Below are 26172 nucleotides of genomic sequence, written 5' to 3' on the forward strand. Positions count from 1 at the left end.
TGCTCGTGTTATCCTGCGGGGAGCCCCCACTTCCCTGTCTCCTCCTTGCCACCACAGCCCCGTTGGCCAGTGGGCGAGTTAATGGCTGGTCCCGCAACAGCCAGGAAATAACATCTGAGTCATATCCTGCATCACCTAGGAATGTCACCCGCTGCCTTAGCCCCACCATCCCCTCACTCCTCCGCTGCCTTTTACGGGGCTAGCACCAGCTGAAAACAACACGTCTCTGCTCGGAAACAGAGCCCCAGGGATCTGAATGGAGAGTCTGCCTGGCCGATCTGATGCCCAGCAGGGGATCTGCGCCAGGGGCGGGGGCGGCATGGTCCAGAGACACCGGCTAGTAGGGTCTAACCCTAGTTCTGCCTTCGACTTGTTCTGTGACCTGGGGCAAATCAATTCAGTGCCTCTTGCCTCAGTGTCCCCATCTATAGCATGGGGCTGATGACACCCATATTCATCCAGCTGCGTGAGGGCTCTGTGGAGTTAGAAAGTGTGCTCAGGAGTTGTGTGCCCCAAAGCCTGAAGCTTTCAGGGCCGACCTGCAGAAGGAAACCCGGACTCAGCATGTCTCCTTTTGGGACGAGGTTAAAGAAGGCCTGGACTTTACAAGAAAAGCGGAGGGGAGGGGGATTGTGCCTGGTTTTTCTCTTAGAACAATCAGGAATGGCCAGTCTTGCCTTCCCTGTTTCTGACGGACAACTGAGGCTACACGTAAAACCCCTCCAGCAGAGCTATGTTGCTCAAGCCAGCGACATGCCCACACCACCAACCCCCTCCCACCCCCCCAGCGTAGCCCCAGCCCTGCTGCTGTAGCCAACGTGCGGGGAGGTGGTGTCCAGACACGGGCACACGATCTCCTGTTGGCGTGTGCAGCGGTTTCTTTACAAAGGGTCAAGGGCAGCGGGGAGATGCCGACGGGGCTACGCCAGCCTGTGTAGACGCAGCCCATCAGACGGGGACCAGTCTGGCAGCTTTCTCTGCTTCCAGTGGAACGGGCTGCGGGGTGGACTCTGAAACAAGAGAGCCCTGCTCCCAAGGGTTACGTAGCTGTGGAGACAAGCCAAAGCATCAAAGAGCAGCAGAGAATCCATTTTCCTGCCTGCGCTAGTTCTGCTCTGCATACCCCGTTGAGTTCTCCAGCCATCCCCAGAGTCTCCGAGGGGAGGCAGGACCCTTTCAGGCCTGGGATACATCGTAAAGGAGTAAAACCAGAGCAGCCCAGCTGGCTTTCCCTTGGCAGGCGGCCTTGAACATCACAGCCGCGCGATTGCCCCTTCCCCTCTGCTCCCCGCAGGTCAGAACGTCCGTCCCTTGAGCCGGCGGGAGTACATCCTGGACGTGGCCACGGAGATGGAGCTAGTGGACAGCAGCTACATGTTCTGGTACCGGCGCGTCATCTGGACCCAGCCGCTGAAATTTGACAATGAGCTCTATGTCACCATGCACTATAACCAGGTAGCGTCCCCGACCCAGCGGGGCGGAGGCTCTGTTGGGTTAGTTGAAGGCGGGCCTAGTTCTCCTCCTCCGCCCTTGCCTGGAGCGGAAGTGGGATGAAGTGCCACCTTTCAAGCTCCCGATCTCTCGCGGTTATTAAAGTCCCCTGGCAGAGCACTGGGGTTAGCCCTGGTGTCTTGCTGCCAGGTGATTAGTTGCGGGTCCCTCTAAGGCTATGTCTAGACTGCAAGCCTCTTTCGAAAGAGAGCGTCTAGACTGCACGGAGAAATTTCGAAAAAGAGGCTTGCTTTTTCGAAAGAAAGCATCCAGTGAGTCTGGATGCTCTCTTTTGAAGAAGCCCTATTTACATTGAAGAACGCCTTCTTTCGAAAGAGGAACTTTCGAAAGAAGGCGTTCTTCCTCGTAAATTGAGGTTTACTGCCATCGAAAGAAAAGCCGCGTTCTTTCGAATTAATTTCGAAAGACTGCAGCTTGAGTCTGGACGCAGGGGAAGTTTTTTCGAAAAAAGGCTACTTTTTTCGAAAAAACCCCTGAATCTGGACACAGCCTAAGTGCTGCCTGCTGTGTGTCCCTGGCAGAGGAAGGAGACTTTGTGTGCTCCCCCACCCCTAGGCCAATCAACACCTGGGGCGGGGCAACGCACAAAGTCATTCGCTCTTCAAAGCAACTGGTGGCCCCCTCTAGGTCATGGGTTCCCAAACTGGGGGGCATGCCCCCCTGGAGGCACGAAGAAATTCCAGGGGGGGTGCAAGGCAACCCAGTCCCCCCGCCCCCAAGAAAGAGGCTGGTTCGTCAGTCTGCTCAGCCACCTTAAAAGGGCAATACCCACTCTGCTCTTAAACGGCTTTTTTTTTTTTTTTGCTCAACAAGTTTTGCTTCTATTGGGGGTGTGTGTGTGCGGGTTTCTCAAAAATCAGAAAGGGGGTGTGATGCCAAAAAGTTTGGGAACCACTGCTCAAGGTGCCATGCGCCCTTGACGAGGAGAGGGAGTCGCCACCCACTTTGAACAGCAAATGACTTCGCACACTCCCCCACCCCCGCATTTCGATTGACCTGGGGCGGGGATGTAGTAGGGCCGCTGTGGGTCGGATCAAATGGCTTGGTGGACCGGATGTGGCCCACGGGCTGGATCTTGCTCACCCCTGGCCTGTCCGCTCCTTGTCATTCCTGTTTCACACACACACACATTACACCAAAAAATGACGCTAGGAAAACATTGGGAAGGTTGCAAAGCCAAGCTCTGAAAAGTCAGAGGATGCCAAAATTGCCGGTGCCCCTGTGCACTTGTCACTCAGCCGGCTTGTGCCCGTGCATTAGGATACAGGCTTTCCTAACATGATCATGGACTGTTTTTTTTCCCCACTGGACACAGCCTCATTCAGTGCACAGGGGGGTGGTTTTCATGTAATAAGCAACTGTTCAGCATTTCGGTTTCGCCTTGGCCAGAGTGTGATTGCAAGCCTTGGCTGCAGCATGCTCTTCAGACCCAGCTCTGAAGACAGAACCATTCGTTTCCTCCTGGGCTTTTCTCTGCAGCTCATCGCTGTAGCATCTGATCTCTTTGCAGATGTTAGTGGCTTTATCATCACACGATCCCTGGGATGTGGGGGTGGGGTAATCCCCATTTCACAGCTGAGGAACTGAGGCACCGGTAAAAATTTTCCACTAATTTTGGGTGCCCCATTTGGGACGCTTTGGTCCTGGTTTTTCACAGCCCCTTAGCTCTGTGGGTTCAAAGCCCAGCTCCCATTGACTGTAGCTGCAGCTGTGAGCTCTCAGCACGTCTGCACATCAGACCCCTGGGTGTCAAGTGGCCACTGAGAAAATGAAGAACACACCATCAGTGACCACTTCTGAAAAGTTTGGGTTAAGGGACATGCCCAGAATCACACAGAAACTCAGTGGCAGAGATGGGGATAGACTCCAGTTCTCCCGCACAGCTTTCAACGGAGCCTCCTTTCTCTTCCTGCAGTCCCCTGCCTCGGTCACTTTTCACTTCTGCAACAAATAAATCAGGGTCCAACAGCCAACATCCGCCTTCATTACAGAGCCCTGACTCATCCCCAGAGCAGATCCGTCCTGGGCATTGAATGAGGCCTGTGGAAAAAATAAGACGTGATCATGTGATTAAAGATTGTATCCTATAGTGCATGTACAAGGGGGCCACATTAAGGCTGCAAAAGCACCTTAATTCTGGCCTTTTCTTTTTTTTAACAAAGTTATCAGTATTGTGTTATTTAGCCTGTGCTTTGTATTTATTTGTTTACGTGCTTGTTCTGGCATTCGCTAATGTGTGTGCTTGACTTGGCAGCCTTAACACTGTTCTTTAATGTCACTTGCTGTGTGCGATTTCCTCGGCTTACTGACAAGCAAGAAATCCCCCTGCGGTCTCATCATGTGGCCTCGCATTGCCATCCATGTGGGTCGTCGGGAGGGTTGGAACCCTTAGACCTGTCGCCCAGACCTCTGCCACGTGAGCTACCAGAGTTACTGGAGTGCTGCAATAGGAGGTTGTCAGCACGCCAACCTGGAAACTGGGGGGTTGGGTGGCCACCCAGGAGAGAGTCAGGTGCCACCTGGCTTATTAGCACAGTGCCCATAGCTGGCAGTGTGTGTTGCTACTGGTGGTGCACATCGGCACATGCCTTGGCGCACAGAACAAAATTTATTCCACGCATGGATGGAAAACATTAGCGGGGACACAGCTTATCATCTTCTGTGTGGACCAGCACTAGCAGGGGTTGGGACTGAGCCAGAAGGCTGCAGGGATATTTGATGCTTGTGGAGGAATGGTGAGACTCCGACATCTGGGGTCCCATTCCAGCATGTGATGGGGCGTGTGCTCTAGTGGGCAGAGCTTCTGAGCCCATTTCCCTCAAGCTAGTCTCCTGCTGCCCTTTTCCCTCCACATCTCCACCTTCTTCCCCTGGCCCCTCTCTTTCCCCGGCCCAGTCTCCCTGCCCAGCCAGTCCCCGAGTGCCCCTGGTCCCCCTGCATTTCTCAGGTGCCTCCCTTCCTCGGGCATCCTCCCTGACTCATCTACGCGTGTGTCCTGGGGCACAGGCACCTTGTGGTGACATCTCCCCTGTGTCCCCGCCAATGGCCAAAAGGGGAGCCCTCGGGCCCCCGCCATACACCGTCCTCCCTCCACCCCTCGCCCTGCAGGCACCAGGCGCCTGTGTCCTGAAGGGGGGGGTCTGCATGCGCGCGCACAGTCTGGAAAGCATCTGGTCAGAAAGGCTCTCGAGCCCACACTTCTCTCTGAAGTCCATGGGAACAGGGGTCCCTAGGGTGGTCCCTTCCCCTCCCCCAAGCGATGCGCTGCGAGAGCTGAGCGAGCAGGGGCCGCCTTGCTCCGCTTCCCCACTGCTGCTGGGGGGGTGGCGGACCCCTACTGTGAGCACCAGGCTTTCCTGCTAGCTCCCGGGTCGCCCAGAAGCTCTGGTCCTGCCAGCTGCTGGCCGTCCCCTTGCCCCTCCTGCCCACGGCTTCGGGGATACCCCCCCCCACATGGGAAGTTACATGCTTTGCTGACTCGGGGCCTCAGCCTGCGTCCGGTGGGGTTGTGCCGTGGCCCTCGCCGTGGTGTCTGTGGGTGCGAACGAATCCACCCCAGGACCAGCCTTTCCTGCGCCCAGCAGCTCCCGTTCACTCCCGCCCTGCTCTGCGCCTTCTTGCAGGTCCTGCCCGATTACCTCAAGGGACTCTTCAGCGTCCTACCTCCCCAGCAGCCCAGCGACCAGCAGCGCCAGCAGGTCTCCAAGCTGGCAGCCCTCCAGCACCGAGCCAAGGACAGCATCTACCTGCCCACCGTGTAGGTCCCTGGCTGGGCCTGGCGGCGCTGGGCGTACCCCGCTAGCCACGGCTGGTGTCTCAGCGCGGTGCATTCGCGCCTTAGTGAGGGGGGAGCCCGGCTAGTGGCTGGAGCAGAGGAGTGAGAATTAGGTTCTGTTCCACACTTCGCCACTTACTCATTGGGCGACCTTGGGGGAGTCACTTAGCCGCTCTCTGCCTAATCTCGTTTGGCTGTAAAACCTACGTGTGATACGTCCGGCCCCATTGCTTGCATAGTGCCTCCAGGTCCGCCGAGGGCACATGCTATAGACAGACGAGGTGGCATCGGCATCGGTATGACCTGATGGGCCTCCCCAGGGTCTGTCTTCACTGCAGTCACCCCGTGTCTAACCCACCTCTAACAGTCTGGGCCGAGTGTAGTGGTGCTTTTGACTCAGGTTGCTGGCCTGGCTGGGTGAGAGCCTGGATCCATTGCCACTGAGGCTGATCTGCAGTGAGGATGCTGGCTAAAGAGCATGGATAGTCCTCCCAGGCCTTCCCACAGGTCCCCCGAATGCCCACAAGAACAGACAAGCTCTCCCACGATTCACCGGGAAAGAGTTATAGGGCGGCTCGGCTGGCTGCAGCGCCTAGAATAGTGGGGCCGTGTCCCCAGCGTCCCAGCGAGATCCCAGGGGGAGCCCAGCCCCAGAGTGGATGCAGGAACTCGGGGAAGACTGCTGGCACCATGGCGGCGCTGAACCCGGGGGCTCCGAACCCCTGGGCGACGGCGCAGAACAGCCCCCAGCGCGGCGCTCGCGTGGGGAAGTGGCTGCCCGCAATGAGACGATGCAAAAGGCGGGTCTCAAATCGGAGTCTGACCATTCCTGTGGCGGGGAACTAGATCCCACACGGCCCTTGCGGCCGGGGAATTCCTGGAGTTTGACTCATGGGGGGCACAGCTTTCAGGCGAGTGCGAAGCCGCCGCCCCCTGGGGAGCAGCCTGAGGCAGGAGGAAAGGTGAGAGAATCCCCTCCACTTCCATAATCCCTAAATGAGCAGAAAGATGAACTCAGGTAGGAGTTTCGGTCCCGGACCAAGCACCGTGGACTGAGGCTGCCTTGTGGCTTGGGTGTCCTGGCAGCAGTGTCCGCTTGGTGGCTCGCCTCCCCGGTCCTCCAGGCTGAGCGCGTAGCTGCCTGCGGGCAGACCCTGCAATCCGATCCGCCTGGGTCTGCCCAGCCCCTGGACCTCACTGAATTCCTAACAGGGCGCAGATCAGCTGGCAGGTCCAGCCAAGGTTTGCCGCGTATTCAGACTGAACTCTGGGTACGTGCCCTTGTCTCCGGGACTCCCGCTGCCGGGCCCTGCGTGGAGGTGCAGAGCTGCTCTGACTCCCCCTGCTAACCAGACCAGGGGACTCTGGTTAGTGCCCTAAGGAGCAGAGCGGCTCCGAGGGAAGTGGCAGTGAGCAGAGGGCAGGCGGCCTGCGGGGGAAACACTCATCAGCCCGCTCGGCCCCCCATAGGCATGTGATGGAAGGGGGGACACAAAGCTAGGTGCATGTGTGAGTCACTGCAGGGTGGGGCCTGTGCTCGGATGCACCCCCCTGCCATACGGCTCCGCTATCGACTGGTGGGAGGGACCGAGGCGGGATGTGGTGAATTGGGAGGGGGTTGGGGAATCCCCCGTTGGCAGGGATGAGGGACTCCCCGTCAGCAAGGGGACCAGCAGGTGAGGGGTCCCTCTCAGGGCTGAGCCCGGCTGTTTTAGCCCGGGCGGGATCTGTGTTCTCCTCCGCGCCCGGCTCTCTGCGGCCCAGCACGCACTGGGGGATGGCTGGGGCGGGTTTTCCATCCTGCGACAGGGGCAGGGGGTGTTTGCCTGGGGCGGGCTGTGACCTTTCCCTGTCTCTCTCCCTCCCCCCGCAGCCACGAGGTGCAGGGTTACGTCCCGCCCCAGTTCTGCCGGGCGCTGAAGCCTCAGTCGTGGCTCAACATGGTGCTGCAGCATATGCCGCAGGTCCAGGCCCTGAGCGCCCACCAGGCCAGAGCTCAGTTCCTCGGTAAGCCAGCCCCTGCCGGGACCGGGGGTGGGCAACGTGGCCACGCTCGCGAGGGAGCCGCTGCTGGGAGCCGGCCGAGCCGGGATTTGGGGAGCTCCTAGATCAGAGGAGATCGTGGTTGCAGGTGGGGCAGAGCCTGGGATAGAACAGCTCAGGCCTGCCCTGGGCCCCAGCAACAGAGAGGAGCCCCCTGGCTGCCCCACACCATGGCTGGGCCTTGGCAGCGGCAGGTCTCAGCTGTGCCCCCCAGGTTCCTGCCATGCCCTTAGTGCTCCCCTGGGTGTCCTGGCTTCTGCTCATTCGTCAGCGACGCAAAATGTCGCTTCCCAAACGACTCCCAAGCCAGCAGCAGAGGCTGAGGCGGAAGCTGTGCAAGAGACCGGGTGTGCCGTGTGGGGAACCGGGCGTGCCGAGCCAGGGGGGAGTTGAGGCCCCTGCGATGCCCCCGCCAGGTGCAAAGAGCTGAAATCCCCCAGGACGGGCTGTCCCTGCTGTGAGGGTCCCAGCCCCAGAGTTAGACTGAAGCACCTGCCAGGCTTGGTGCTGATTTGATTCTAGCCCTCGCAGAGGGCCTGATGCTCTCCCCAAGCAGCTGGCCTCCACGCAGAGCCTCGCGCCAGAACAGACAGCCCGGGAGAGCCCAGAGGGGGCGGGGCTCTATAGAAGGGGCGGGGCCAGAGCAGCTGTAGGATGTTTAGAAGGGGCGGGGCCAGAGCAGCTTCCACCAGCAGGGTGGTAGGACCTAATGCCACCCCCTACTGGACAGTGTCAGTACTACCGCCTGCCTCAATGGCCCCCCCTTACATCCCTGTGGCCCTATCCCACATGGCTCAGCCCAGGGCAGGTCTTTGCTGACTGCATGTTGTCTGGGCAGGGCTCCTGAGCGCCTTCCCCATGTTCGGCTCTTCCTTCTTCTACATCCAGAGCTGCAGCAACAACGCCATCGTCTCGCCGTGCATCCTGGCTGTCAACCAGAACGGGCTCAACTTCCTCAACAAGGACACCCACGTAGGTGTGGGGGGCAGCAGGCAGCCCTTGCCCGGTCCCTCTCCTGACATGCCATGTGCAGTGATGGCCAAGGCCTGGCGTACGTGTGGGCTGGCTCAGGCTCGGAGGGCTACCCGCCAGCATGGGGGGGGCTCCAGGAGAGCCCCCGGGGCATGCAAAGAGCTGAACGGCCCCTGCAAGTTTGGGCCAGCTGCTTCCCCTCTGAAAGGGACAGGAGCACGTCGGCCTGGCCGTAGCCCACTGGGGTGACCTCTGCCCTAGGAGGGCTGGCTCCGAGAGTGGAACCCATCCAGACGGGCAGTGGGCAGATTGGCAGGGGGCCAGGGGCTTCCCAGCAGCCACCTGCTCCCGACCAGGCCAGTAAAGGGCCAATGCCCTCAATTTGGAAGTCAGCGTGAAAGCACCACATTGTGCTGCGAGGGCTGAGATCTCCCCCTCCCTCCCGACTGCCCTGGCAGCCCCAACACAGAGGCCCCCCAGAGCTCAGCCTTGTGCCTCCCATGGCAGCGACCCGCCTGTGAGACACCGGAGCCTCCTCTCTGTCGGGCAATGGCTTAATTCTGCTGTCGCTGCGACCCTCCCCGTTGGACCGGACCACGGGGCTAAGCCCAGTGGCCTGGGGGGTGTCCTGTCCATAGAGTGGCCACCCCAGCTTGGGTCTGCCTCTCAGTGCAAAGCTGTTCCACGTGAGCCCCAGCAATTTTGCAACGACTGTTGGAGATGGGTTACCCAAAGGGCCCAAGGCAGGGGTAGCTGTTCTTGTTTCCTGGTGTTCCCCTCCCACCTCGGTATCCATGAGAGTCTCCTGTCCTAGGGTTAGATTGGAAGCTCTTTGTGGCCAGGCCTGTCCTGTTGTTCTGGGTTTGTACAGCCCCTGGCGTGGTGGAGTCCGGTCTCTGACGCTGGCTCCTAAGCACGATTGCAATGATAAAAGGCCATGGCAGGGTAGGAAGGGGCTCATAGGCTGTACATAAGGGAGTGTATCCCTGGTGGGGGGTGCATGTCTAAAGGAGCTGCCCTGCCGCCCCAGGAGCTGATTGTGAAGTTCTCGCTGAAGGAGATCCAGTCCACCCGGACCCAGCGGCCCACGGCCGGCTCCAGCTACCCCTACGTGGAGATCATGCTGGGAGACTTGGTGTCACAGAGGGTGACGCAGCTGCAGCTGGAGCAGGTACGGAGGGCAGATGAGCCCCTTAAGCTCCCCAGCCCTATCCAGAGGCAGGAGGTGGTGCAGGGCAGGATTGTATTACCTCCCTGCAACGTGCATGGCCATTTGGACTCGGTTAGTGACTCTGGGTGGTTGGCTGCCCAGGGATTTGTGGGCGGAATGGCCCCACTCGCTAGCAGCAAGGCTGGCGGGATGCAGCCCAGCCTGCCTGGGTCCCCTCTGCAGGGAGCAGGCTGCCAGGAGCCCCCGAAAACTGCCCTGCAAGGTCTCTCCCACACCACTGTGGGTAGGGGAGGGGCTGGCAGGTCCTTGACTCCATGCACCCCCTGCCTGGAGCTAGGCAACGCCCTCTCGCCAGTGTGCCCCATGGAGACTGGGTGGCACTGCCACAGGTGTCGTAGGTGTGACTGTCCTCTGTGTCGCCTGGGGAGGGGAGAGCCCAGCAGGGGCAACTGTTCCCTATCTAACCCCCCCACCTCAGTGAGAGGTGAGAGCGGGGAGCGCAGGCTGTGGACCTGCTATGGTCCCTCCCCACAAACGGCCGACTGGCTCAGCAGCTGTTGGGCAGAAAAGGGCCTGGGGATGAGAAGCCTCAGAAGAGTCAACAGGGCGCCCTAGTAGCCAAGAAGGCTAACGGCACATTGGGCTGCAGTAGGAGGAGCATTGCCAGCAGATCTAGGGAAGCGATGATTCCCTCTATTCAGCACTCGTGAGGCCGCATCTGGAGTATTGTGTCCAATTCTGGGCCCCCCACTATAGAAAGGAGGTGGCCACATTGGAAAGAGGCCAGTGGAGGGCACTAAAAACGAGGGGGCTGGAGAACATGTTCTCTAAGAGGAGCGTCTGAGGGATTTGGGGATTATTTAGTCTACCGAAGAGAAGGGAGGGGGGATTTGATAGCCTCCTTTAACTACCTGAAGGGGGGTTCCCAAGAGGCTGTTCTCAGGGGTGGCAGACGGCAGAACGAGGAGCAATGGTCTCAAGTTGCAGTGGGGGAGGTCGAGGTTGGATATTAGGAAAAACGATTTCCCTAGGAGGGTGGTGAAGCGCTGGGCTGGGTTCCCTAGGGTAGGGGTGGAATCTCCATCCCTAGAGGTTTTGAAGTCTCGTCTTGACAAAGCCCTGGCTGGGGTGATTGAGTTGGGCTCGGCCCTGTTACGAGCGGGCGTTGGACTCGATGAGCTCTGATTCTATGGTTCTATGAGACGTGCTCCAGAGGGCCACAGACACCCTCTACACAGCACTTGTGAGGCCCCCTGTATTACAACACAATAAAGACACCAGTGGCCCTGGCCAGCAGGTTGCAGGGAGCACAGAACCCACCAGGAAGAGACTCAGGGAGGGGAGGTATCGAACACAACCAGGGTGCATGTCTCATCAGGCCAATACAGCCCAGAGAAGGCTCCACATGACCCATTCTGCCTTCTCTCCTTTAATTCTTTCCATGTCACTTCTCTTCCTACTGTCTCCTTTCGGCTTTCTCCTGGCTCCTTCCCTCGGATCTCTGAAGCGAAACTTGCAGATGGTAGGTAGCGGCTGCCTTCCAGAAAGAATGCATGTGGGGGTTGTATTTGAGGAGGGTACAGAAACACAGTAAAGCCAACACCAGCCCAGCCTGTTTCTTCCGGGATCGCTGCACAACGGTGCCCCTGGACCACACGCTCCGCCTCAGCAAAGCAAGAGACACATCTTCAGATAAGTTAGGAGCTCAGCAGCCCCCGCAGGGAGTGTGCGGCGTCTGTGCTAAGCAGGCCGGTCTGTGTGAGCAGTTACCTGCTTTTCACGTGCAGTCCCGGTATCTCCACACACCATGTAAGTGCAGGCGGATTGCCTCGTCACAGGCTTGGCTTTTTCCCTGCCCAGCTGGCTCGGACAACCAGCTCATGGAGGCAGCTGCTTAAATACAAGGGAAGCCAAGTGAGACAAGCTCAGAGTGTCGGCGGCCTGCATGGATAGATACATGTTCCCTTTGGCCAAAGCCAGCTGAACACTAGCTGGGCACAGACTTCAGTGCAGGTGACCTGCGCAAGTATCGGCCCACGCTGCAGTCCAAGCTGCCGCAGCTTCCCTGCTGATGTTACCGCAGCTGCTGGGTTAAATCTATCTCGGTACAGTTAGTCGCACTGCAGTCAGGCCCCCCGACTGCCACCCAGATGCACCCCCTGAGTCTAAACCCCAATGAAATCCTGCCCTGACAGGTAACCAGCTCCCCCATCAGTCTCCAAAGCTAAGGCCCCTTAGCTGCTTCTCCTTGTAACTGCAGCCGGAGGCCTGAGGAGATCATCCCAGGGCTTTATGGCCGTGCCAGGAGCAATTTCCGTTCCTCTTGCAGGCTGCAGAGGGGAAGTGGCCTTGTGGTTTAAAGCCCAGCATGGGGCAGCAGGAGACCCGCGGCTCCTTATCACCCACGGCCCCTTTCCGAGGATCTCGCTGCCAGCGTCAGGAGCTGATCGGTGTCCTTTCTTGTGCCCCGGCTGCGTGTGGTTTGCAGCTCGGGGGCACTGCTCGCCGGACGTGGGGGACATGATAGAAGCAGGGGCTGCCCGACGTGATGGCTGCTTTGGAAAAAGGCACCTCCAACACTGCCCCACGGGCCGGGCCAGAGTGAGGGGGGTTTCCTAGCGATTCCAAGCAAGCGCCAAAGGGAGCTACTGCCGGACAGCAGGTAGAGAGAAGGGCCAGCCACAAAGAGAAGGAGCAGCAGAAAATGGCTGGAGCCAGGTCCTGGTGACCTCCAGGCTGAGTGACCTTGGCTCCCAGTGACAGCAGTAGGCGCGGGTGGCGCTCGGCAGCAGCGGGGGGCACTTAGTGCCTCTCAGGATTGGGCCCTGTGAGTCCCACAGGATCGCACCGCGTTGCACCCTTGCCGGCAGACGCCATTATCGGTCCAGGGCAGCCACGCTGCGAGTGCAGAGGCAGCAGGGTCCTGGCTTGCCCGTGCTCAAGCGCAGGTTCTCACAGAGGTGCATGACAAGGGTTCGGCTTTCGCCATTGCAGGAGCAGCGGCTGTCAGACAATTCCGGGGCCAGCCCAGGAGTGCGATTCATCGTGTGCCTTGCCGTGGGGGGGGAGGGCGGGGAGGTCACCAGAGTGAAAATGCCGTAACGCGCCACTGGGCTTCCTTCCCTCCTCAGGGCCTGGAGCTGTGCCGCGTGATCGCCACCCACGTGGAAAGCCTGCTGTGCGCACGCGAGAAGAGACTGACCCTCCCCCCCAGCGAGATCACGCTGCTCTGATCAGGCCTGTTCAACACGCACACACTTGCACACGCCAGCAGGGACTAACTATAGACACTGATGGGACGGATGCTCAGCTGGTCCCAATCAGCGTAGCTCTGCCCATTTCAGTGGCATGGGGCTGAGGGGTGGGACGGGGGAGTTCCAGACCACAGGTGAGGTGGGAGGGGTTAAGCGTATGGGGAATGCAGTCTGGCCAGTTAACAGGTGAACACGGATGCCTTAATTTGTGTTTAATAACTGCCCTCCTGGACGAAGGTCACGACCTTTTTCCGGAATCGGGTGTATTTAATCTGTCCCTTTACTCGCAACGTATTGTCAGATTGGCCGTATGCAGGACATGCGCGGTGTTGCACATCTGTCCGTATCAAGGGCCTAGCAGGCTAACCTCTCGCGGACTGCAAACACCAGATGGCTTTTATTTGTCTGCGCTCCTTTTTTTTTTTTTTTTTTTTTGCTCTTGTTTGTCCTCTGATGTAATCCTTATTTTTATAAATGTAATTGGCGCCTGCATTTGTACACTGGGCTGTAGCGCTAGCCCAGTCCATGGCTTCCCGTTTTTGTAACTTTTTGCACTCCGCGTTGCGCTGAGATTTAATTTTTGTTTCTAATTGGTGCAAAATTAAAAATTCCTTCGACGTCACAAGGCGCCTGTCGTTCGGCTGTGCTGCTTTGTGCTGGGGAACTTGTTTGTCTTGCCTCGACTCGGGATTTGCGTAGCGCTTACAGCAGAGTTTGAAAGCTAGTTTCAACTAAGCGCCTGTTCACCCCAGCGTCAATGCGTCTACCCACCTCCCAGACATTTATGCCAGACACAAATATTTATGGTTTACTCTTGGCTGTACCCTAAAACAAATGTGTGGCCCTAGAAGATTTACCTGGTGTTGCTGGGTCCTTAACTCAATTAATGTTTATGTTTTGGAAAATACAATGACAAGGCCCATGCTTCATTTAAATCATTGCTCTGGGGCGGGGCTGGGGAGGAGGGGTTCAAGATGCAGGCTGCCCTGGGGAGAGAGGACAGACCCAGCCCTCTCTCCCTGCAGCAGCCTGGGGCCAGGTGAGAAGTGCCTCTCCATGGCTGCTGCTGGGGGAGGGGGGCATGTCCCCCAGCTGGGGCAGGTCCAGGTTCATCTGCCCCCTGCACTCCACAGGCAGAATGAGGAATGCAGCGCCGTGCACTTTCCCCTTGCTCGCTGACAAAGGGAATAGCCAGCAATGTTCGTATACAAATTAGGGAGGGGGTGTCAGCCCCCCTACCCTGCCTTAAGGGTGGGGGGGAGGTTTGGCTGGGGCAGTACCAGACGGGGGCTTCTTTCACCTGCCCGGTGATTCAGTCTCTTTTCTGTACGGTGTTATGAGACGCATCCCATTCCAGGCACATCCCATTGTGCTGGCACAACCAAACCCTGACCTTGTTATGATAAGAGGAAGTTGCCTACCAAATTTGGTGTTCCTAGCTCTTACCTTGTAGGAGGAGTTCTTGAACAAACAGACAAACTCTCCCAAATATAGAGCAAGTGACTGGACTAGTTCTTACAATCGTACTGACTAGTTGGGTGTCAGTTAAGTTGAAAGAGGCCCCCAAACTCTAGTCTAGATGTATCCCCACAGAACAGCGGAGCACTCAAGGGTCCTACTTGATCTCAGGTCGGGGAAATTCGAGGATCACTACAGCGTCTCTGCTACCTCGCCCCCTGGCCCCAAGTGTTCTACCACCATGGCAACTAGGCCTTGAGAAACTGCAGCTTGTGCGTGGCAATTTGTTGAATCCAACCAGGCCTTTCTGCTGAATCGCAGCATCTTTCCACAGCAGAAGATCATGCAGCTAAGGCACAGGACCAGGAATCTGGGTTATGTTCCTGGCCCTGCCAGATTTTCCATGTGACTTTGGAGATGCCCCCCAGGGATTAGTGTGGCCTTTAACGCTGTGTGCAAGCTGCAGCGATAGCGCCAGCGTTTGCCAGCTGAGCCCCTGCTGCCTGACAGTAACCGCAAAGGGAGATGAGCCTGAGTGGGCGAGACGGCAGGTGGTCTAGAAGGGGACTCGAACACAAACATGTTGGCGAAACTTGAACAGCGACTCTCAAGCATGGACCCAGGCTGCTTTGCCCAGCAGATTGACCGGCCTCACTCCGATTGGACACGTTACGGAGGGGCAGCCGTGGGAGTCTGTTTCGGCAGAATCAGCGACCATGCCGTGGCCCCTTTTGTAACACGCCCCTCTGGGCGTGGGCATAAATCCCTGCCAAACGGACGTTTCATAGTTGCGCCCTGGGCACGGCGCCCCTTACCACTTCAATCAGGCGCCCCTATAGGTGGGCACCCCGAGCAGCTGGCCGGCTGCCCCCCCCCTTAATCCGGCCCTGTTTCCACCTCATGCCTCCAGCCCGCAGAGCTGATGCCCAATAAACGTGTGTAACGTGAGCAGCCAGGTGCCCAGCGAGTTCTGAAATTCCCTCCAGGGGCCTATCGGCAGCGTTAAGCCCTTCAAACCCGGCCCCAGGAGCGCGTAAGCCAGTAAGTTCCGATTCTGGAGGCTAACACCGAGGCTCCGGTTTCAGAGCATACGGTTGGCATGGGCTGGCTACGGCTGGAGTTGGTTTGCGACATTAGCAGCTGGGGCTGTGTCCAGTGGAGTGACATGGAGACGAGAGACGTGGAGAGCCAGAGCTGGGGCGCTGGTTCACACCCTGCTACACAGCAAGCACGCATGTAGCCATTGCCACTTGAATAGCAGGATGGGCAAACTTTTTGGCCTGGGGGCCACATCGGGGCAATTGTATGGAGGGCTGGTAGGGAAGACTGGGGGGGGGGGTGCCTCCCCAGAAAGCATGGCAAGATTCAACCCCTGCCCTCTATCCACCCCTCCGGCACTGTCCCTGACCGCACTGTCTCCCGAGGCAGGAGCCCAGGGGCCAGACAGAAGGGTCCCACGGGCCCGTGGGCCGTACTTTATCCCTTCCGGTCTAGTGAGACGGGTGCTGGTGTGTAAAGACAACCTCTGTTCAGTTCCTCACTCACCAAACTTCCTGTGTGGCCCTGGGCACGTCACTTCACCTGTCGGGGGAGATAAAGCACTCTGGCGCCTGACGGGGGTGTTGTGAAGAATCCGCTGCCTGTGTCTGGGGGGTGCCCAGACCTGTTCAGCTGCGGGGTAAAGAAGCTACCTGCCCAGCCCTGCTCCCACCGGACTCCCAGACAAAGGGCCCCGTGGGCTCAGTCGCAGGATTGGACCCCGAATCTATTTCAAGGCAGGTCTGTGAAGGGGTGGGAAGAACGCGAGGCCCAGCAAGTCACTGTCGGCGCCTCTCCCAGGCTGGCTGGACTGCGCGGCCTTTGCGGAGAAGGTTGTGGTGGCGCTGATCATCTCGAAAGGTGGGACCGTGCGTTGGCAGCACCGGGCGCTAGTTTGGGACGCCACTCCCGGGACGGGGGGTTGGCTCTCGCCCGGTCTCCTGCCTCCCAGTAAAGCAGCCCGGCATATGGTTACATGTGGGGGGAGAGGGACTGCCGTCTGCTTCCCTGCACCTTAGAGGCAGGAGCCGGACACACAGCGAGTAGCGAAAGAGCAGAGCTAGGCAGGGAGTGAGTCCCCCCTTGTGTCCTCGCTCAGCTGCAATTGCTCCCTGGGGCATTCCTCGTGCGGCTTTTTCACTGTGTTTCTCCACCCTGCCTCTTTCCCCTCCTTTCGGGGCCCCGCGTCATCGCAGCCCGACTCCAGCTCTTGGGCGGAAGAAGCCAACCCAGACCATGCTGCTCCTTGGCTCAGCCAGGCAGACTGACCCGGTCTTTCCTCTCACGGGGGCTGAAGCTGCTGCTCCCACGGCTGGGCAGTTTGGGCACCAGCTTGCACCCTGCACTCAGCCCCCTGGTGTTTGACTATAGACAGCTGGGCTGACCCAATGGCTTATGGTCAATGCTCAGCTCACAAAATAGATCCCACGACTAGTGCTGAAGCCACCTGCCTGCTGCTGCTGGTCTCATCTCTTCCGAAAGTCACTTTCTTAGCTTGCTCAACTCTTCCCGTTGTCATGTCCCTTCCCAGTCTGTATGGACAGTGAGGGGAGGATCCTTACCTGGCCTTTTTCAGGGACGGTGGAGAAGGAAAATACTAGAATGAAGCCCCCAAAGATGGCTCCACTAGCTGGTCAGCTGATGCTGTACTTCACCCTAGCAGGTGGAGGAGGAGCAACCCCTGAGTTCCTGAACCCCTAGGAACCAGCGTGCACTCCGTCCCATTTCTCCTGACTACCGCCTAGCCCATCCTCTCCGTATTAGTCACAGCTGCTGACTAATTGCTGCTTTCCCTTAAACCCCCACTTGTCCTTCTCCTATGTCTTTCAATGAATCATTTACTGTTCAACAACACCCTTCCATGCGGCGTGCCCAGCCCAGCCTGAGAAAGGAGAGGAACCAAAACTGCAACATCACCCGCTTCTACTGTAACTTTACCCTGTTGTGTGTGTCACTAGGACAGGCATGTGATCGAGTGCCTACCCCTCATTCAGCCACCTCTCGGTTCCTATATCTGATCGGTGCCTAAGGATGGTTCATTTGGAAGCAGGAAATTAAGCTAATAACAGATCATATTGTTACAGTTCTGGCTTGTTTCCCAACTGGATTCCAGAGCACGGCTGTGCACAATGAACAATAGCCGATCATCTGAGTCTGGAGTCCAGAACTTTTACGGGAAGCCCCACCAGCCTTCTAGAAAATGTTCTCTTTGAAGTGGGTTTGTCTCTTAGTCGGTTTCAAAGTCGCTTTTCTCCCTCAAGAGACAGATTCTAAAAGTTTGACTTCTAGCTCGGTTCCAAAATGGAAGTTTTGCTGCAGGTTGGCTTGTTTGCCAGAGTGCTGGCCTCAGTCGTACACTTCGCCGGTTTATTTTATATTTTGTTGATGGCAGAATGATGAGTGACTGGTTGTTGCGGAATCGTCCCCCTCCCCTCCACCCCACTGAGTCATCAGCTGTTTTATAGGATTTTTTATATCAAACTTTCTGGTCCCAGAGCCGTCTCAGATGTGGTCTCATGTGTGTGCAACTCGGATTTGGGGCAGGAGGAGTCCCAGAGCTTGGTCCCTGCAGGATGCAAACCTCCCAATATTTTTGAACCTGCTGATCTTAAGTGGGCCACTCCCAAAACTGACGCTCACTACGGATGACCTAACTCGACCTTGAGTGGCCCAAGACAGGTGTCGCAAGGCAGGGTAAGTGAAGATTGCAAACCATAAGGCCTTTCAGAGCAAGGAGCCACTGGAGGGGGAAGAGCGAACTTCCAAAATTCTCAGCACCAGCTGCCTTCGGGAGAGGAAATTGTGATGAAAGCACTCCTGTGACCAGTCAGTCCCTGCATCTGAAGGAGACCTGTTAATGACAAATGCTATGCCAATAGCATATCATTGTCTGGCTCCCTGACTGCAATCTCAGCTCCTACTCGGAGCATTCAAGAGACTGCAGGAGCTCCTAACCCCCTGCCTCTTTAAGTCTTTGGTTTCTCTTTTCTCTGGTTTTGTTTTTAATTAGCTGGCTGACGTCCTAGCTCTTCAGCCTTTTTATGATTAGGCTCTGCAAGTGAAAGCATGGCTCTGTGCGTACGTGTGTATGAACACACAGCAGGTCCACATGGGAAAAGTACCTGAAAGAAAAGTTTCCCAGGCTTAACCAGCTCTAAAGATTGTCTTGTACATTTACTCAGTGAAGTGTGGTTGTCACCTGTAATTTCTAGAAAATAAAGGCCGTTACACTGTGGGTTAGCAGAGTATTTTGTTAAAATCTGTTATAGGAGGGAAGAAGGAAAGGGCTGGAAACACATCTAAGAGGAAGGTTTATAATTGGCTCAATATTAAGATATTTAGCCCATTCTAAATTACAGATTGGATGACGTTGGTACTACCCTTTGATTGGGACGGATGACCAAACTGGCAGACGCATCCTTAGAATCCTCTTTACACTTAGGGTTGCCAGATGGTTGAACCAAAAATACTGAACACCCCCCCCCCCCAAAAAAAAAACCAAACAACAACAAAAAAACACCGGGGACTTATTAAGGACTCCAAAACTTATTAAGCAAAATAATAATAATAATTAATAATAAATAATAAAACATCATTAAAACAGCAAGGCCCCTTTCAGAGTGAGTGCAGAGTTAGAATAGGGATAGGAACAGGGGAGAGGTTGAGCACTAAGACCCAGGGAAGGCATTGCTTCCCCTTGGTCTTTAAGCAAAATGCAGGACAATGTAGCACTTTAAAGACTAACAAGATGGTTTATTAGGTGATGAGCTTTCGTGGGCCAGACCCACTTCCTCAGATCAAATAGTGGAAGAAAATAGTCACAACCATATATACCAAAGGATACAATTTAAAAAAATGAACACATATGAAAAGGACAAATCACATTTCAGAACAGGAGGGGGAGGCGGGGGGGGGGGAAGGAAGGTAAGTGTCTGTGAATTGATGATATTAGAGGTGGGGAGAGTGGGATGTTTGTGAGTTAATGGTATTAGAGGTGATAATTGGGGAAGCTATCTTGGTAATGGGTAAGATAGTTCAAGTGTTTGTTGAGTCCTTTTTGGAAAGTGTCGAATTTTAACATGAATGACAGTTCAGAGGATTCCCTTTCAAGTGCAGATGTAAAAGGTCTTTGTAGCAGAATGCAGGTGGTTAAGTCATTGAGAGAGTGTCCTTTCTGGTTAAAATGGCAAGAAACTGTTTTTTCTTTGTGATCTTGTCTGATATCTGTTTTGTGGGCATTAATCCTTTGGCGAAGTGTCTGAGATGTTTGTCCAATGTACATAGCAGACGGACACTTTCGGCACATGATAGCATAGATTATATTTCTGGATGCGCAGGAATATATGTTCTTGATCTTCTAACTCACTTGGTTAGGTCCAATAATGGTATCAGCAGAATGAATATGTGGACAAAGCTGGCAACGGGGTTTGTTGCAAGGGAAGGTACCAGGGTTGGTATTAGTGTGGTATGTCCTGTGGTTGTTGGTAAGAATCATCTTGAGGTTAGGTGGTTGTCTATAGGAGACTATGGGTCTGTCTCCCAGAGCCTCTTGGAGTATGGTATCCTGTTCTAGTATAGGCTGTAGTTTATTGATAATGTGTTGGACAGGTTTAGTTGGGGGTTGTAGGTGATGACAAGTGGTGTTCTATTGTTGGTCTTTAGGCTTTTTACTGGAGGCCATTTTGTGTTCTTTTTCAAACCAGAACTTAGCTTCCCTGCGGAACCAGGTAAGCATGGGGGCAGGAGGAAGGGGACTAGGGGTGTCGGGGCCCAGGGAGGAAGCCAGGGGCCTGGGCATTAGGGTTGCCAGCTGTCTGGTATTTTCACCTCCTGGCTGGGAAAAAAATGAGAAAATACCAGACAGTTCAGGTGTCTGGTATTTTCTGAATTTTTTTTACCGGACAGGAGGCAAAAATACTGGACTATCCAGGTCAATACCAGACACCTGGCAACCCTACGACTGTGAAGGTTGATTTTTGTAATTAATTTGACTATTTAACTAATTTTGATGATTTAACTTCTGTCCAACATTGAGACTCATTTGTCGGCTTAACCTTGATTTGATAGCTGTACTGCTTGCTTCTTAGTTTAATGTGAAGACATGCTTAGCTTTGGGGATGTTTTCTTGATTTAATTTTTAAAGTTTTGTAGTACAAATTAGTAAAAAGCTAGAATCACCTTTCTTTCAAGGAGCAGCCTAGATCCAGAACTTCTGGAGAGCTGGGAGGAGACCAGCTGGCCAACCTAAAAACCTGACCTCCTCCCCCTTATCTTGGATTCTCTCAGTCTGGGGGAAGTCTTCTGATCAGCTGTGGAGCTTGACAGGCACAGGCAGGGCAGGAGAAGCTCTTCCCTGCCAAGAGGTAGGCGTACGAATCAGTTTCAGTCTAATCTGTAGACAATTATCATGCACTGAGTAGCAGCATGGACCCTCCTGGCATGTGCCACCCTGGGGCCTTGCTGGTTTGAGAGCGACGAGACCCGTCCTGGAGGAACAGGATGACCAGGACAGTAAGGGATGTGCGTACCAGGGCTGTGTGGGCCAGCCGCCTGGGGACAGACACAGCAAGAGGTGCAACAGGGTGAAACCAAACGGATCCAGCGCCAGAGAGAAGCCTTCCTATCCCTCCTCTTTGTACATGGTGGAGGTGCAGCGGGGCCATCTGACATCCAGGCTGGATTTGGCCCTGCCTTTGCCAGGCGCTCAGGAGACAGTGCAGTTGGGGGTGACGCTCGTTCCCTTCTTTTAGTCCCCACATTGAGCAGCACACACCTGTGGAACGACAACCCCCTGCCGTGTTGGAGCGCCATCCTCGGACCTGCCTCTCCCACCTCTCAGTATCCAAATGCTGGAGCCGTTTCCCTGCACTGCCCACCGCATATTCACCGAGCCACGCTGCGGGGGACACGCCCAGTGGGCTGTTCATCTCCCACCCCCGGGGAAGGGCTAACTCCACCGCGGGGAGCTGAGGTCTCTTCACTCTAGAGGCATCCTTCCATTGCACAACAGCAGCACAGACCTGCCAGAGCCTATTAAGGGGCCAGTTACACTGTGTTAATTGAACTGGCAGGCCAGCAAGAAAGAGAGAAGTTTTCCAAGAGTCACAGCAGGCCTGCTGCAGAGCCGACAGTCAGGGGTTAGCAGGTCACTTATTCCCGGTGCTCCCAGCTTTAAAAATAATGATTCCCTAATTGCGGTAAGAGACGAGGGCAGAGGCTAAATGATATTCCAGGCTTTCCGGGGGGACCTGATTTTCCCCTCATGTTCTTGCTCTTGTACGTACATTCCAAATACTGTTTGTACGTGAGGATTTCAAATGCGTGTGAGGGTTTCAACGGCGGAATGCCCGGGCAGTGCTTAGAGACATACAAAACGCTACGTGCATGCCCTGAGCCTGGCACTAGGGGAGCCCTGCGACTGGCATTCTCGTCCCCATTTGGCCATGCTATGGCTATGTCCCCATGCACGATTCCCTGGCTTGCTCGGTGCATTGGTTTCCCCATTGTCCAGGGTGGATAACAATACCCATTTTGCCCAGTGCTTTGAGGTCTTTGGATGACAAGTGCTATGGAAGTGTGAAGTATTATTAACTACAGGTGCCTGGGTATTTGATCAAAAGAGAGATGAGAAATTACAGAGAAAGGAAATCGCTATGCATGTACCTGTTTCAGAGCATGACCTACCCTAAAGGAGGAGAAGAGAGCATGAGGTGATACAGGGAGCGACTTTTACTCACCATGCTCTTCCTATTTCACAAACAACCTTTCCCTCGGTTTCTCTTAGTCTCTCCCCTTCTGGTCTATAGTGATAGCAACGTCCTATTTGTGTCAGGTAGTAATAACCTACTTTCCCATCTCTCCGTGCACTGCAATCTTATGAAGCTATTTACCAGTCCAGTGCCCCTCCTAATCCCCACCGCCACCCCTCAAGCCCGAGGGCTTCTAAGAAACATGGTTGCTGCCATGCGAGCTCATCCGGCTGCTTCGTGATTCTGACTGTTTTCAAGTTGCACACACACAGCCTCTGACTGTTAACACCCAGAGGAGACAAGGAGACAGAGCCCAGTATGTCATCTGAGACAGCACTTCCCCCTGTTGGGATGAGTGAGGCTGAAACAGAGCAACAGTCGGAGGTTAAAAATCTTACTGAAAAAACGCCTATAAAGACAGCCCCTCTGAGAAAAAGAAGCCTGAGAAACATCAGCTTTCTTGGCCCAGCATTTCCCTGGAGGGTGAGTTGAAGGAGTTAGGGCCTCTTCAAAGGAAACATGGCTGCAAAGAAGAGACTGTAGCCTTGGAATGAAACCAAGCAGGGCACAGGTTCAGGGGAGGGTCTCCTCTTCTCCTTAGGGATCTAAAGACTTGCACGCTTGGGCTCGCAGCTGACTCATGGTAGCACTCAGGAAACATACTGCTTCCCTATGCTCTCCCAAATTTTAACTGCTAAACGAGGTGCCCCCACGTGCCCCCTTCCCTGCCGCTCTGAGTGGTCCTCCCTGCCTCCCCTTCCCCCACCAGCATCAGTCACCCCTGCTTGGGCTCAGGGCACCTAGAAGATTAGCTACAGCTCTGGGATGAGAGCCACGACTGACAACACCGCTCCTCCCGCACGCTGAACTTTCTACTGTAAGAAGAAAGCTCAGCCAGGACAAGCGACAGAGCTCTCTTGGGAGCTGGTCCACGCCTGTGGAGTGAACTCCCTCCGGAACCAAGGACCCAAACCTGATCACCAGGGGAGTCGAGAGGCTCCGCACGCCCCTGGCGAACGTGTGTGTGGGGACCCAGCTCCGTGGTCCCAGAAGGGGCAAGGCCGGGGCAGCCAGCTCTCAGCGCTGCCCGAACCACACGTTGCAGAGACTTGTAAGTCCTGGGGCTCCACCCGCCACTGCTGCTGAACCCCAGGCCCCTTTGCCCCTGTCAGCAGGCCTGCTCACTAGGGATGTAAGCGACTAGTTGACTAGTTCCTTGACTAGTTGTTTCCCTGCAGCCTTGGGGGGCCTCTATCCCAGGCAGCAAGGGGGAGAGAAGCAGCCAGTGCTGGAGGGAGCCAGCTTAAAAGCCGGTTCCCCCCAGCATCATCTTCCCAGGGGGCAGGGAGGTAGCAGGGACCAGGCACAAGCCAGGAATCAGCTGATTCCCAGTTCACGCCCAGTCCCAGACGCTGCGCTTCTGCTTTTGAAATGTATTAAGGATCTGTCAGCTCTTAATACATTTAAACGGCTAACGTGCAGCGGAGGGGGAACCCAGCACGAGCTGGGACAGCTGATTCTTGGCTTGTGCCGGGTCCCCCCGCTGCGCACCAGCCTTTTAAATGTATTAAGAACCAACAGGCTCCTAATACATTTAAAAGGCAGGGCCGCAGCGGGGTTGAAAATCCATCGACTAATCGATTAGTTGATTAAACTAAACTTAACATCCCTACTGCTCACCACCTTCTGCTGCAATTGCAAGGGGCACTTTTTTGACCTGCCTTCTCTAACATATATACAAAGCAGCAAGGCCATTAAAAAACCAAATGCAGGCCTACCACACCAAAATACACCCTGACATGCACAACTCTGCCCTGGGATGAGGCTGAACAAAGCGCATGTGCCAGATGTCAGTCATGACACTTAATGCTCTACTGGAAGGCGCTCAGATTCCATGGGGATGAAGATAAGAACCTGCACAGAACAGCATAGGAAACGGCCGCAACCAGAGCCCCCGCTGGTGCCAGTTGCCTGAAAGAGGTCCACATGCTGCCCATTGGCTCCCAGTGTAGTCCCAGGCTGAACTATGAAATTCACCAATGTTACCCTCACAGGTTAAATTGGGCAGGGCAGGGAAACAGATTCTCTTCCAAGCTCCACCCACAAACCAAACTCCACTCAGTTGAAATCCCATTCACAGCACATTGTGCTTGTTTTCATAAAAGGGTCATCCCCCTCCTTTCTTTGATCAGCAGAGAAATCATTAACACTGGTGACATTAAATTACCAGTATTGGATAGTCCAGTTAAATCACCCCATTGGGCTGAATGGGATAGTTCACATCTCTCAGAGCTACTGTTTCTGGCTCTGCAGACTCAGGTACCCATCATCACTTCGGTTATGGTTGGTTCACATTCTGAAGGATTTCTTTTAAATCCTGAAAGCTAGAAATATGCTTCTTTTAAAATGAAAGCTGAGTTGCTGGAGCACAAGATGGTAGCTTGAGGACAGTGGTGGTGGTGCAATGTATATTCACATATCTCCTGAAGAGGGCTCTGTTTATGATTCATTTCTGTGCACTGTAGAAATTGGGCACAGGCCAGGAAACTGCAGTTGTGATCTAAAACAGATTAAGGCAAAGGTTCAGGGCTTGTGTTCAAGGTTGATATTTTTTCTTCAGTGGCCTGGACAGCCTGTAAGATGAACTTGCCACCTGCAGCCTGTTTTTGTGGCTTGTGGTGTTTTTCATTTTCAGTGACTTAGTGAGTTACTATTCTCAGCACATGAATACAGTCAGTGACATTCCGGGTGTTCCCAGGAACCTAAAAGCGCCTGTCCTCTTTGATTCTGCATAGCTAGTTTCTGTTCCTCCCATAGTACACTAGAGATAAAAGGTCACCACTAGCCACTTTCTGTTTGGAATCTAACATTATGATCTACTGGTAATGTGAGCAATTATTTAGAATTCATATTAGCCTTCTAGTCTAATTCCCTAGACTAGTACAGGGTTTTGTACTAAAAGGGCACAAAAGTTTATGTCCTTCAGTCCCAAAGTCTCTGAAAGGATGATCACACTAAAACTGGATGAGGTGGGTTGTAACATTATTGTACTATACACAGATCCCTTGATTCACCAGGGCTTTTTTTAAAAAGCAAGTTCTTTGCTACTCAAAAGGGCTTAATGCTCCTGAGATACCAAAAAAAGGTGTGATGCACAGGGATGCTGGAAGGAGAATGAACATGTGCAGAGACTCCCCTGACCTGGGCCTGCATTGTAAGGGGCAAACCCCTGTCCCATCTCTGTACTTTCAGTCTCCAATGTAAGGGTGGCTGGGTACGCAGAACTCAGGGGTGGGTAACTTTCCCCATGGCTGTGTCTACACTGGCATGAATTTCTGGAAATGCTTAAAACGGAATACTATTCCGTTTTCAGTTTTTCCGGAAAAGGAGCGTCTACATTGGCAGGCTGCTTTTCCAGAAAACCCCTTTTTCCGGCAAAGCGCCCGTGGCCAATGTAGACACGCTTTTCCGGAAAAGAGCCCCGATCACCATTTTCGCCATCGGGGCTTTTTTCCGGAAAAGACTACTGGGCTGTCTACACTGGGCCTTTTCCGGAACAGTGTTCCGGAATAAGGACTTATGACCGAGCGGGAGCAGAATAGTTTTTCCGGAATAGCGGCTGATTTTGTACAGTAGAGCATCGTTGCTTTTCCGGAAATTCAAGGGCCAGTGTAGACAGCTCGCAGCTTATTCCGGAAAAGCGGCTGATTTTCCGGAATAAGTGGCCCAGTGTAGACACAGCCCATGAGTGCACGCCTATGCCCTAGGGGTGGTACGTGCCCCGTGGTCTGTTCCCATCATTCCCACTTTACCCCTGGCAGAACTGCCAGTGCCATGTGGCAGCCATGCAGGGAGCAGCAGATGCTCCAAGGCAGGGGTGTCCTGCCTGATGCCTGACTCTTTTTGCCTATCTCCGCCAGGCTGCTCCCGTGCACCCGCCATCGCCCACACTGCTACGGGGAAACGAGCGCGGGTCTAGGCACGGCTCTCAACTCCAACCCCATCAGGCACCTCTGTAGACACCCCAGCCCCCTACTCTCATAAGGGTCCTCCGCCTTTCCGCACAGCTCTACGCAACTTTCTGCATACGCAGAACCCCGTCTCACAGCGACCAATGAGCTAGACTTTTCCCTTTGTGCCCGCCTCCTCAGGGCAGCTCAACCAATCAGCATCGAGCCGGGGGAACAGGTAGGTTAAGTT

At 55.1% G+C, this 26172-nt stretch overlaps 1 protein-coding gene across 1 annotated transcript in view; it reads left to right on the plus strand.

Annotated features, from left to right (window-relative positions):
• MYO15A (myosin XVA) overlaps window positions 1–12828 on the plus strand; it is a 92028-nt gene extending 79200 nt beyond the window's left edge. Inside the window, exons 59-64 of the mRNA XM_089782282.1 lie at window positions 1295–1455; window positions 5136–5269; window positions 7161–7294; window positions 8169–8302; window positions 9333–9473; window positions 12605–12828. Coding sequence (XP_089638408.1) covers window positions 1295–1455; window positions 5136–5269; window positions 7161–7294; window positions 8169–8302; window positions 9333–9473; window positions 12605–12706 — 806 coding nt within the window. The 3' untranslated portion in view covers window positions 12707–12828. The remainder of the gene's footprint in view (window positions 1–1294; window positions 1456–5135; window positions 5270–7160; window positions 7295–8168; window positions 8303–9332; window positions 9474–12604) is intronic.
• The last annotated feature ends 13344 nt before the right edge of the window (window positions 12829–26172 follow it).

The sequence above is a fragment of the Pelodiscus sinensis genome, chromosome 15, assembly GCF_052426305.1.
Source record: "Pelodiscus sinensis isolate ZL-2025 chromosome 15, ASM5242630v1, whole genome shotgun sequence".
Classification (NCBI taxonomy): Eukaryota; Metazoa; Chordata; order Testudines; family Trionychidae; genus Pelodiscus; species Pelodiscus sinensis.